The sequence below is a fragment of the Vitis vinifera genome, chromosome 7, assembly GCF_030704535.1.
Source record: "Vitis vinifera cultivar Pinot Noir 40024 chromosome 7, ASM3070453v1".
Lineage (NCBI taxonomy): Eukaryota > Viridiplantae > Streptophyta > Magnoliopsida > Vitales > Vitaceae > Vitis > Vitis vinifera.
In genome coordinates this window covers 30,608,693-30,622,547 of record NC_081811.1, presented here as the reverse complement: position 1 = coordinate 30,622,547, position 13,855 = coordinate 30,608,693, and the positions used below count along the sequence as shown (strand labels likewise).

General features: G+C 32.4%; 1 protein-coding gene across 3 annotated transcripts; it reads right to left on the bottom strand.

Annotated features, from left to right (window-relative positions):
* Positions 1–637: 637 nt before the first annotated feature.
* On the bottom strand, positions 638–13,749 carry LOC100266185 (uncharacterized). 3 transcript variants are annotated; one of them, XM_002268505.5, is made up of 12 exons: positions 12,192–13,749; positions 8,425–8,659; positions 8,139–8,219; positions 3,517–3,612; positions 3,276–3,359; positions 3,077–3,146; positions 2,750–2,832; positions 2,383–2,462; positions 2,166–2,264; positions 1,960–2,068; positions 1,101–1,190; positions 638–988 (listed from the first exon to the last, which is right to left on the bottom strand). In XM_002268505.5, exons 2-12 carry the CDS (start codon positions 8,632–8,634, stop codon positions 950–952), a joined length of 1,041 nt encoding a protein of 346 aa, XP_002268541.2. In that variant the 5' UTR covers positions 8,635–8,659; positions 12,192–13,749; the 3' UTR covers positions 638–949. The 3 variants fall into 3 exon arrangements, with proteins under 3 accessions (XP_002268541.2, XP_010652999.1, XP_059594757.1); XM_010654697.3 differs by having other exon boundaries at positions 8,433–8,659; positions 12,192–12,308; XM_059738774.1 differs by lacking the exons at positions 8,139–8,219; positions 8,425–8,659; positions 12,192–13,749 and adding an exon at positions 4,008–6,177 and having other exon boundaries at positions 3,517–3,870.
* Between the last annotated feature and the right edge of the window lie 106 nt (positions 13,750–13,855).

The following is a 13,855-nucleotide window of genomic DNA, read 5'->3' as shown; positions in this document are numbered from 1 at the left end:
AATATTTTTTGAAACATTAAATTTGAAATATATTACTTCAATATATTAAGTAATAATGTGATAAGAAAAAAATAAGGAAATATTTACATTATTATATTTAATAATAAGTTAATAAATTCTCTCTTTCAAATCATTTATAGTTTATTTTAGTAAGTATTAAAATGATTTAGAAACTTAATTTAAGATATTAAGCATATTTGATAAAATAACTTAATGTGGTGACTTAAAATCAAAAACAATTTTATGCAGTAAGTAAAAACATTAAATTGGGTTTAGATTATGATCGAATTCTTCAAACCCTAACCTTGATCCAATCTAAATTGAATTGGGAAAAAAAAAAACTTAATCCGAGTATTGAAAATATTTGTCCAAACTCATCTAAACATCAGATTGAATTTGGGTCGGGTCCGCCTAACCCTATCAAATTGCACCCCTACTTAATTGATAGTATCTTCTAGTATGGTACTGAAAGCTATTCTTTAACACCATAACGAGACCATGGTAATATTTTATTTATATCAAAATTCTAACAGATTCTCCATAAAAGCATTTCTAACATAAATCAAGAAAGGCCACAGGAACTACAACCAAATCGGCCTTTACAATTACCACCACCAACAACTTCGGCTCTTGACACTAACCAAAAAATAGCTCTACTCATTTAAGTTCTCCAGGTCTGAACAATGTTCCATTACAGTTTGAGCAACTAATACAAATGATCATCCATACTGCAGATAATGAGAAGAGGTTGTCTTGAATCTCAAACAGGAAACCAAAACCCTAATCTGTGATTTCAGTTTGGCCTTTTGTGTTGAATTCAAAATCAGCCTAACAGATGGTACATGATGCAGCATATATCAAAATTTCAGAAACCCCGGAAGTCAAGTAGAAGTTTCCAATGCACCAAAAACTCTGATCTTTCATGACAACGAATAAAACTGAAAACAGGTCACAAGAAAAATCTCCTGCGGCTTGTGTCCATCTCCGGCTAAAATTCAGGGCAATGGAGAAGAAGTTAAAGCAAATAACAACCGATTTAAGTATAAGGAATCAAACCCATAGAGCAGATAGATTGATATTGGGATGAGAAATGAACTTACCTTGTGAACCCACTCGTATTCTCCACCTTTGGTATCAAATGTTCCATGCTGTAAACTAATTAGCTTCAGCGTGAACCGAGGGCCACACTCCTGCATATTGGAATAGAAGGATAACTTACAAACCCAACATTTTAACCAAATAGGCTTACCGGACGAATAATTGGTCTGTAACTTAGGCAGGTCTATAATAATTGGTTTTACGGGCTAGTGCTGAACCTGGATTAGAAAAATAGTAAGGCAAAAATATTAGGGTTGACAGGAGTTGAAGTTGTGGGCAGTCCATCAAAACTTGAACCTGTACATTATCATTAGTTTATTGATTTTGAATTATATTATTTAGTATTTTATTTAAATATAAAGATATAAAAATGAGAAGAAAAAACTTTTGACCCTTTCTCATATTTTCATTATATTATACTAATGAGTTCAAATATTTTTATTTAATTGTTAAAGTAATTTTTAATGTTGAAAGTTGAATTTAATAATAAATGATAAAATTTGTCACTTCAAAAAATATTTGGCTTTTAATAGTTTATATTTTATGGCTTCCAAATAATTGTTTTATTCATTAGGAGATTTCATTCTAGGTTTTTTATTAACTTGTGGATACCCATTGGAAACCAAGTTTCCTGTGGGCTTGGCATGGGTTGGGATATTCCTAACACAACCTTAAATTGAATTTAATGAAGGTTGGATATATTGATAGGCCGGTTTGATGTGAGTTAGTCTTTTAACCTGCCCAAATAATTATCATAATCTCGGCCAGCCAAAGTGAGTTTTTAAATGCTGGCAGATTCTGGATATTATCAAAATCAGATAACAATATCCTAATAAATCAAATAACTTGAATGACATGAACCTGAAGACGGGCAACCACTTTTCCTCGAGAGCTTTTTTCACCCTTGGCATCCTTGTCTTTGTTACCTTTTGAATCACCTTGTTTACTTTCTTTGCTTTCAAAAATATACCTTCAGACAGAGGCAAAAATGTTTATCAGTAACACAAAACCTTAAAACAAGTTTTGTCTCAAAGTACAGCACACTATACAAAAGAGTCACGACAGACCGATGATGGCGGAAGAATATAAAATCACGCTGATTGTGGAAGGTCACAACTCTACGCCCACCGAAGTTTGGAGCTTGGGGAAAAAGTGATTGTATCATCCTAGGTGATACATATAAAAGAATAAAAAAAACCATTAGATAGTTTTGATGATTGTAAATAGAGTACAAACTATGAACTACTTCCTTGATCATATATAAAAGAAGATATTAGAACCAACCTCCCAATACGATGACCCAAACGTGTTGTGAAGTTATTCAGCACTAGCTCAGGTATGTGACTCGTTGGGTTTCCATGATTCTGCAAAGTTTGCAAATATAGTTCAATACATAGTAAAATTCTTTCTGATCACTAGGGTGAGCATGCTATGAAGTATGTATGCTCAAACTTGAGTGACAGAATCATCCAGAAAATTCCACTTGTGCAAAACTATTATGGTTTTTTTTATGTATAAAATTGTCTTCCTTTTAAGTGTGCCTGTGTTGGGTGTGGTTGGTTGGGGGGGAGGGTCCTTTGGATTGAAAAATTATTTTAGGGTTGTTTGAAAATAAATAAGCATGCAACTTTTGACATAAAAAACAACAAACCTTGACATCCTTGCGTAAAACAAGTTTTGAGAGCTTGAAATGGGCAGTAGGTCCATCTGGTAAGCCAATGATTAGAAGAGCATCTATAAAATAACCACCAGAAAAATTCATATTAATGAATTGTCTATTTCTGATAAAATTCAAAAAAAAAACAAGACACACGAACACACACATCAACTGATAATTAGAAATCTTATGCAGACAATATTGAAAAAGAGGATGTGTTTGATTAAAAAAGAATACATTTCAATTAAAAGTTTAGAGGCACATAAAAAATGAAAAAGACAAAGAGGCAAAGAGCGCAAATCAGACAAAAGTATAGTCAACCTGGTTCCCTGCGGTTGGTATGAACTACTATAAGAGAAGTGAAGTCCTTTTTTTTGGCATATTCTACAATCTGCAGAAAAAATAAAATGATATCTTAAATAAAACATTGTTGTCAGGCAATAACTCTTTCACAACCATCTTTACAAAAAGATGCAGGGAAAAAAGCAAAGAGAGAGAGAGAGGGAGGAATAACCAGCACCTTTTTCAGGTCATAGGTTCCTCTCTTATAGTAATGAGCATTTGGGATCACCGATAGCAGTTCGGATATAAAAGCAGGTCCTCTCTGCATGTCATGCAAAATATAAACAATAATGATCTAAAAACACTGGAAATTTACAAAAATTCCCTGAAATGGGGAAAAAGATTGAAAAAGTGACCCTTCATTCATGCAAAAAATCAAAAGTGATTTGACAATACAATAAGAAGGAAAGAAGACATACAGTAGAATTAAAACGGCAGGTGGTGATCAATATCTTTGGATCAGATTTCCGATTCAGAATTGAACTAAATTCATCTGCATCATTTCCAGCAAAGAGCTGCAAATGAACATAGACAATGGGACATCGATCATGGCAGCAGTATCTTTTCTTTTTTTTTTTTATCAGAGCAGTATCTGTTTTTTCACAGCTAAAGATCAAAGAAGCAAATATCATAATGAACCATGAAATTTATGCATTGAGTAAAGAAATATTAAATACAAATACAGAGGGGTACCACAAACTGATTTCCAGATTTTGGATGGGTACTTATCTGTAAAAGGCATCTATGGTTGCCAATGACTTCCCTACGGGTTCCTGTCATACGGGAACTCCATGGAGGAGTTAGTGGAGGACATTTGGACAAGATAAAAGTATTGCTTTAATAGAGGATCAATTCTTTTAGCCTAGTTTGAAAAAAGATGTTCAGAATAGAGGGTTATATACACCACTACCTTTTCCAACCAAATCTTGGGAAGGCTTGAGCATGGATTTGGTACTTGGACTGCCAAAAACAGGGTTTTGCTTCCATGCTTGTTGTGGTTGACCAATTTTCCATAATGATTCATTTTATATCATGGAAGGTGCTTCTAATGTGCCTGACTTGTTCTTCAACGGCATAATTTGATTACATGGACTTCTGCATTGTTAATCTCTTGCTGTGCGTTGTGAGGGATCACTTGTAAAGTTAGGGCAACATCTTACCACAAACTGAATTTGCTTTCAATAGCTCTGTTAATTACACTATTAGATGTTGAAGTTGATAGATATTAAAGCCTTAAACAGCTCATTAATCTTGTACCATAATTCATTTGGCATCAGTGAGGATGATGAATGATACTAAACTTTCTTCTTCTTCTTCTTCTTCCTTTTTTTAAGTGAGAATACATTGTTTCTCTTACAGGTGAGAGTCCTAGAAAGCCTTAGTGAAATTCTAAAATTTTCCTGTCATCTCTTTTTCATATTCTCTTCCTTTTCCCACTTTGTAATTTCTTTTTTCCTTTTGCCACAACTTTAACTACTATTTCCCACAAATCCAAAAGAGTAGACCACTAGTTCACCTTCCTTCAGTGTACACCACCATCCTAGGATCATACAACATCGACACAAGTAACACCATCTAGGGGGTTGAGAAAAATAGTAATTTCCAAAAATCATAAAGAAGAATCCCTGAATCATTTTAAGGGTTACCTTGTATCGTTTTTCATGTGTCTCATGAGTCCAACTCAAAACCTTATGTTAATCACAGTCAAAATATCTCATACATCCCACTGATACCTTCAACCAAGGGATAAAACATCAGCACTCAAAGATGTCAAACACTAAAAAGACATGGAAATATTGATGGTATAACCATCAATAGCACTTGTGAAAAAAGGTTGCAATTAGTATCAAAACATGGAAATTTTTTAGTTAGTAAATAAAGAGATGTACTAAGAAGGAATAAGAATCTATTGTCTAGAAAGGAGAAGACTTCCCACATCCTCAACCACTGTAGTAAAAACATGGAATTCTAAATGTAACTTTAGAAGCCACAAAAGACATTATTGAAAGGGAAGAGATGTCTCTCGAGGGAAGAGTAGTTTATGGAAGTTTGATAGGACAGTTCATAAAACTATAGACTTGGCTAAAGCTTTAAGGCACTTCATCTATTATTCATTGATTAGCAGATAGCTTGGCCAAACGAGACACCTCTTACTTGATATCTTTTTTGGAAATTTTTCACCACCTTGGTTCTCCTATATTTTTCCTTCTTTATCCTTTCCTTTTAGGTAGATACATGCCTTTCTGAAGGATAACATCATTTTATACTGATTTTTCATTTTTCATGAGATGAAGACCATTTTTTGTTGTTTTTTGTCTAAAGCCAATTAAGACTTTAGATGTTTTAGGCTTTTAGCATAGTTTGTTGTTTTTAAGTCTTACTTTCAAATATTTTGTTTGAATATAAAAAGCAAAAAATTAACTTTTATTTGAAACCTGAAATCTAAATGGCACTTTCACATCAATTCTTTACAAATTTTATAGACAAAAAGACAAATGCCACTCTAGTAATCTGTTTCTTATCCAAAAAATAGAGATGTTACTATAAAAAACAAAGGAAGAGGATATTGTTTGGCATGTTATGAGAGGTTTAAATATATGTATGTTAATATTTTGGTTTTTGGTTGCTTTTTTAGAAACAATCAAAGGTAACATACAAGTTTTTTATATAAGCAACAATAAACATAAAAGGGTGATACAAAACGGAAACACTTAGGCTCGCCAAAGTACACCAGGAACATACAAAGAGAACCCAGTGAAAAGGACAAAGAAAGGGGGCAAAGAGAGGAAAATACCACCTGCCCAACAATTACTTAGCTCATAACCAATCAATAAAATCAATCAAAGACATAGACCTTCCTTCTATATAAAGCCTAACATAATCCAAGAAGGAAAGCAAAAAAGAGGATTTTAGCAATTGATCCAAGAATTTCACATCTTCAAAAGCCCTCTGATTTCTTTCACACCAAATGGTCCAGAAAAGACACAATGGGGAAGCTAACCAAGCTTTCTTTGCCTTTTTCCTACTTGAGCCCCATTCCAGCTTAGTAACATCAGCCTAACTGAAGATCGCATCACCCACTGTAACCCAAATAAGGAAAAAACCAACTGTCATAGGACACTAGTTGTAACACAATGAAGAAGCATGTGGTCAATGTATTCCTCCTCCCTTTTACACATAAAGCATCCATTTACTAAAGACACCCTCTTTGTTTTAAAGCTAACATACAAGTACCAAAGCATCATCCATAGTTACAGAATAATACTAATTTACCATGTGATACACTGTGGGATAGATAAGGATCTCAAAATTTTTATGTTCAGAATGATAACTTGTGTGATATATTGATAATTTGTTGATTTTTAAGATCACACCTTCAACTACACTTTAGTTCCAGTTATCAATAAACAACTTATTAATATTGTAATCCTCCAGACACAAAGGTAGAATCATGAAACAAGCTGATATCATCTACCAAGATTTCAATCAATTGAGTAGAGCCATGTACTAGTTTACAGTTGTCTTCCAAGTTTTGAAATCTCTTTGCTTTAGATTTCACTGAAGTAACAAGCATCAAGGAGAGCTATCATCAAATTTATGGGACTCTGCATTTGACAATAACTTAAGATCATGGCAATCATATCCATTGTGGTTAGGTTCATGTTCCAGATATTAGTAGTTTGTAGTCATCAAATTTTCTCTTAACTACACCTTCTGCAATATTACTAGAAATAGCTGGACTCTCATTAACATCAATCCTCTTAGACAGATGATGATTTCCTTTCAGGAGTTTGGGTTTTACCCTCAATATAAGACCTCATGAGACCCAAAGGCTCTTTTTGAATCTGAATTCTACACAAGCCTGTGTTCAACAATCATAAAAACTGCCATTAATCAACAGCTGTAAGATCAAGATTCCTTTGTCACTGTAGTTAGGCAGATGTAAAAGTGAAACTCCTTTCAGTCTGCCAGCATCAGGCAACTATGCACCCCACTTTGGATTTGAAACTAATCAGCATTTGCAAACCCACCCACCCCACACGGAATGCATCTAGACAGCAATAATAAAAGGATACTAGTTAACAATATTCTAATGCATCTCATTTGAGTGATCAACACAGGCTCATAAGGATACTCAAACTACTCTTTTTCATCCTCCTGATGCACAAAACCTGAGTGCTAACTTTTCCCAACTTCCCAAGGTGATCCACAGTCAATTCCATACACCTCCCTCACTAAGCAATTTTGACAGAAAATAAGTTATTCCATGAGTCTATTTCAATTTTTTAACAACTTTATGCTTTCTGGACAAAAATAATTTATTTATCATAGTTTGTCAATCCAGCCTCATAGACTTCCACAAGAATCTCCATCACAATGGATTTCCATGAGTCTGAAGAATCTAATCTGCATGAGAATCCAATATTGTCCTTTCTTGATGAATTATATAGCCCATTGTGGTACATTTTTCCATTTGGCCTCCTTTTTGTGTCTTTTTTTTTAAATCTTTGAATACCTTGTATATACAAGGGTTGAATCCCATATGGCACCTCTATCTTTGTTTGTTCTATTGATGAAAGATTTTTTTTTTCTTTTATAAGTAAAAATTGTATTAAAAAAAGCACAAAAAGAGCACAAGAGTATACAAATCGTATACAAGTAAAACAAGAAAAAAGTAGAAAAGACGGTACAAAAAAATACTCCCTCCCTCACCTAATGCCCAACCACTCTATGAAATCAATCAAATGTGTATATCCCCCACCGATATACACCTTAACCCACATAGAGAAATTGTTTAGGAAGCAGATGAAAAACTGTGAGAGAATTTCTTTCTTTTTGATATATCACATACCACACATCATTTGTTATACTACTAAAGTGCAAACAAATTCATCTAAGTAAAATTGTTAGGTATTAAATAGTCCAGCATTGATGTCCTCAGATTATAGCTTTCATCCCATATAACCCACAAGAAAATAATAAATAAAAACACAATCAGTTTTAATAAGAAATAAATCCAGGGGGAGATTGAATGGCAAACCTCTTCATCATCAGGCTTGCAAACAGTCTCATCAAACTCTCTGGTGTTCTCAATAGTGTGGGGAATCTTCTTAGCAGGAGGCTGCAGAAGGAAGGAAGATACAACAATTCAATCCAAAAACTCAATCTTGAAAATTGACTACCTTCAGGTTCTTTGTGTTAGTACCATTATTATTACTATTCAAGTTTCTTTTTAAGCCCTTAATAGAATTTAATCATTATTATGATAGTCAAGTTTTTAATTCATCAATTATCAAATCAAAAGGTTAGGGTTTTATAGAAAGGACCTCCTCACCAAGCTCAAGAGCTCTCTTCTCAGCAGCTTCACGAGCCTTTGCTTTTTTACGCTTCTCAATCTTCTTTTGATGCTTGAGTTTTGCATGAACAGCACTTCTCTTTTCCTTGTTCTTTATCATAGATGGGAGTATTTGCTTCTTTCCTCCACCTACTTCATCATCTCCCCCAACTTCTTCGGTCTTCTTCCTCTTTGCTCCCATTACACTATCTACTCTTCTCCTGGTCCTACAACAGATAAAAAAGAAAGAAAATTGAAAATGAAATTCAATGCTAACCCTTCAAATTATAAGGTTAAAGCTGACCCTGCCAAGCTGACTTTCAGATCTTGGTTTAACTTTTGAATCTATCAGACAGCAAATCCCCATTCCCTTAGTGGTCAACTGACTAGACCACAACTGATAGGTAGAAAAAGAATTGACTTTGTAATTTAAGAAAAGGAAGCTCTACCAAATTAAACAAACTACAGCCAATCAAATAGTTCCTAGATACAATGCTTAATTATAGCTTGGCCACAGTGTAGGTATGAGAGAAGATAAACCTACTTATAGCCATATAAATGCGCATAAATGAATGAATTCACCTGTAGTTACTTTGAACTTCTCACTAAGCAAGTCTAAACTATGACGAACTGAATAAGTGAAGAAAACAAAAATTTCCAGAAAAGGAAAACAACAACCACAGTGACATGAAATGTCACTCGACCATATCGGCCCCTTTCTTTCCCTGAAGATCAAAACAAACAAAACCCTGATACTATCTTCAGATTCTAAAACATGAAAGAACCAATGAACGATAAAATTGAGTAATGAAAACAAACATAATATTCACTTACGGGAAAAAAACCAAAAATTATTAATATTTATGCTATATATAAAAGTGCAAAGAGTTTGTAGACTTTTTTCATCTCAAAGTACCTCTATTATATAATTTATTTGCCCTTATATTTCACATCTTTATTATTTATCCATAATAATCATTAATAAATTCACCTTAAAGATCATAATAAATTCACTTTTTTATTATTTATCAGTTGTAACTAATAAAATTATGCACTTTTTTTTTTAATAACCAAGGAACCTCACCATGGCAAGGTCCTTTGGGCCCACCCATGGTTACCAAACCCCGGGGTGATTGACTGCACCTGCCACAACTAGCATAAGGTAATCCAAGATTCCCAGTGGCAGGAATCAAACTGAGACGTGCGCCTCTTCCACACATCCTGATACTCACCCCTACAACTGAGTCATGCCCTCATGGGCTTTATTTATTTTGCACTTTAAAGTTCCTTCTTTTTCTTTTTTCAGGATAAGAATTTTAGTCTTTGTTATTTACTTATTTATTTATTTGGTTGCTCTTCCTTTTTCTTCCAAAGGATTACATTTACATTGGAATTTGTTCATAGCATGGAAGGTACCATTAATGTTTCCATGGTAAAACTAGTGAATGTTTTTATTCAAGCCAAATCTTTTAATGTATCCTTGTACAAGCTAATGTTCCTAGATCATTACTTTTAAAAAAAATTATAGCTTGAGTTGTAGTCGAGAATGAAATCCTAAAATTCAAAATTTTCAACAAAAGCATAAACAGGTTAAAAGCTCAAAGCAAAACCCTAGCCCTCTATTTGGTTTCCAAGAATATAGAGCAATAAAATAAAGCAACTTATTTCTTATCTTGTGCTTCCAAATAGCAAAGGCAGTTAATCTAACAAAAATCAGTCTGAGCTGTAATCCAACTTGGCAATAGTTCCACGGCTACTCAGATAGAAACCCTAGAATCAAAAACTTCCAGCAATAGCATAATCCAATCTATAAAGCACTAAGAGTGGAAACCAACCCTATGTTTGATTACCAAGAAAATGAAGAAAAAATTTCCTGATTACACTTATTACTGGAAGTACTTGCCTCTCCTTTTTGGTTGGTTTTTCCCGGTTTACATTGTAAGGTTTTATCAATCACCCATTACCACTGCAATTCCTTACATTTACTCACTTATTTTCATTAATGGTATTGGCATCATGCAGATTCACATTGGTTTTTGTACAGTTTTGGCTACTGCTCCCTCAATAGTCTTTGAGTTCCAGACTCATCCATATCTGAATTTGTAACTTATATGTGAACACATTGATCCTGTTGATGCTTCTTTAAATGTTCTTTTCAACTTTACTCCTAGAATTAGTGTATTTCAGTCAGTTTTCTGATATGCTGAACCAGAGATTATTTTAAGCCTTGCTGTTCATTGATTATAATAGCACAGCCACTAGTTTAGCAGGTAAAATAGAGCTTTACTTGTTTATATAGAGGAGAACTCACCATGCCATAAGACAAAGAAAAAGGTATTTTCACTTTGCTCTAGCAACAACTAACTGCATTATTTTTCAGATTAATATCTATGTCACAAGTTTCAGACACAAATTCAACATATTTTCTCAAAACAGAATTGACTTCTACAGAATTAAAACTGAAGTATAGAAGTCAAGCAAACATCAAAATGCTATTTCTATAACATTCTGCAGAGATCACTTCTTCCAGAAAATTTTAGAGTCAACTTAGTGAAGAGTATTCTGAAGATTATTTTTTTCCTCAAAGTTGCTTCCAAAAAAAACTCTCAGTTTCAGAATATTGAAGACCTTCACAAAATGTCTCTGCAATTCCAAAAACGTATATCTATACTATATATAAAAGCACGAAAGGTTTGCAAACTTTTCTCTTCCCAAAGTACCCTTATTATATTACCTATTTCCCCTCATATTCCAGAGTACACGTAGTTATTATTTAACTATAACAATCATAATAATTTTAGTCTTAAAATTCACAATAATTTCACCTTTATATTATTTACAATTCACCTAAAAAATCATAATAAGAGTTTTTTTTTTTTTTTTCAAGGCTAACATTTACATCAGGTACCATTTATGTTTACATGGTAAAATTATTGAACATCAAATCAATTCAATAAAATATTTTTATATACACAATTGTACCCAATAATGTTCCCAAAATTCTAGCTTGAGCTGTAGTCCAAACATGAAATCCTATAATTCAAAATTTCCAGCAATAACATTGATGAATTAAAAGCATTCAAAGAGAAACCCTATGTTTGGTTTCCAAGAAAATAAAGCAAAAAAAGAAAAAAAAAATCCATTTTCATTCTTATGTCTTCTCTTATCTTTTCCTTCCAAATAAATAAAAGAAACCCATATCAACTAAGCCAAAAAGTCAGTGAGTGTTTTAAGCAAAGTGGCATTTTTCTATATTTCTTAATCCCTGGTGATGAAAACCTTACAATTCAAAAATTAATTATTTTCTTACATTTTCACTGCATCTAAACTGAATCTATTTTTTTAGGCAAAGATCATCAATCTAACAAAAGTTTCGGTCTTAGCTGTAATCCAAACTTGCAATAGTTCCATGTCTGTTCAAAGAGAAACCCTAGATTTCAAAACTTGCAGCAACAACATTTCCAAGTTATAAAGCACTAAAAGTGAATCCTGGTTAACAAGACAATAAAGATCGATAACGGAAAACCACAATTTTATTCCTACGTTATCTCTCTCACTTTCTTTGCTCCCAAGATTTCAATAAATAAAATATAAAATCACATCAACTAGATGGTGAAAAATTTACGATTCGATGTTTTTCCCCCATTTTCTCGGCATCCAAAGGATTGTATCTAACCTATAAGCATTTTATCAGCATCGAAACGATTGTGTCTAACCAGATGGCTTAATTGAATTGGCCATAGAGACAGGGAGCAGTACCTTAATTGAAGTCAGGGACCGATTGAAGCGCAGCGTTGGAGAAAAATATAGAATGCTTCTGTGTAGATGGAGAGAGCTGCTCCTTATGCGCTGCAAGCCTGCAAGCAAAAACCCTGTACAGTTGGTTTAGCATAAGTCTGGCGATAATGGGCTGAGCCTGGGCCGGCCGAATTTTAAGCTATTGGGCTATAAACGGGCTGATTTCCGTGACGTCATAAGCTCTTATTAAAATTAAATAATAGTTTAATTTTATTAACCTTATTTTCAAAGTCTTTGTATTATTGTCATATTAAATTTATATTATTTTATTTAAAAACTAAATCTTCTATTTCACCCACCATATGTTATCTTTTCATTCATATATAAAATATTTATTATAATATTTTGTCTATATTTCAAAATATTTAATTTATTCTATATTGAGTGGTTAAAATTATTAAATTAATAAAAAAATCAATATTAATGAAAAAATTAATATGTAAATAAATATATTTTTAAATTTTAAATTTTAAATTATCATTTTAGGAATTTGTATGAACACATTATGTATAAACAAAGGATATGAAAAAAATTATACTAATAAAAATTTTCACTTTAATTATTAGAGTTAAAATGAATAAAATGTAAAAAAAGAACCAATTAAATATTTTTTAATATAAATACAATATTTTATAAAATGATCAGTAACATTTTATAAAAGCATAATTGCTTTATTTTGTTAAAAATAAATAATAATAATTTAAAATTAATTTGTCAATACAGTTTTTAAAATTTATCAAACTTATTACTTTGCGTTTTTATAATTGTTACTTAAGAACAAAAAGCAAACAATAGTATTTGTTGGTGCACGACCAACAAGGATGGTCCAACTAACCTCTAAAGTTTGGATGACGACTCAACTTGCATGAAGGAATGCTTTGATAGATTTTTCAAGTATATCACTCCGAAACTTAAGTCAAATAGTGAAAACTTTGTGTAAGATATATATATTTTAAAGCAGCAGTATACCTTTTATATGGAAAAGAATGACTAATATTATTGTTCAATTATAACCTTTTTTTCAAGTGTCTTAATGATACATTTGATTGTGTCTAATTATGCATTACTGTCTTTAATGCCAATGATTACTGGCTAAGAATAGTTGTCATGTCTTGATGCACTTTTAAAACTGACATTTTACTCTCATTACAATTGTGTCAATCAAGACACTTACTGCCTATTACAATTAATGTTTATCGGACGACATATTCAATATTTGATTGGTTTTGTATCCGTTTGATACCTTAGGGCCAAATAGACAAGACTACTTGACCTTAGATCCTATAGTATTAATTTTTAAAAATAATTTTATTTTTAAACCACAATATTTTGAAAAAAAAAAAGAAAACTCTCAAAGTTTTTGATATTATTGTTAATTTATTTATTTATTATTTTTATTTTTGTTGGCACTTAACATTGAAATGTCCTTCTAACCCTTTATTTCAATATGCATCCAAACAAATTGAAATCATCAGATCAATTCTAATTTAAGAAGAAATGGAAATGAAAAAAAAAAAAAAAATCATTTTCATTTATCATTCCCGTCTAAGTGAATTTGGAAAGGAGAGAGGAATACGTCACTTTTTCTTCATTCGTACATCCAATGCATGGTTTTTTCACTTTTA

What these genes read in the sequence shown, in the direction of transcription:
- LOC100266185 (XM_002268505.5), bottom strand. Translation starts at nt 8,634, where the DNA reads ATGGGAGCAAAGAGGAAGAAGACCGAAGAAGTTGGGGGAGATGATGAA. An exon ending in CCTGCCGTTTTAATTCTACT is followed by an intron (nt 3,360 to 3,516) that starts GTATGTCTTCTT and finishes CATGACATGCAG; the next exon opens with AGAGGACCTGCTTTTATATC. An exon ending in TTGGGTCATCGTATTGGGAG is followed by an intron (nt 2,265 to 2,382) that starts GTTGGTTCTAAT and finishes TGTATCACCTAG; the next exon opens with GATGATACAATCACTTTTTC.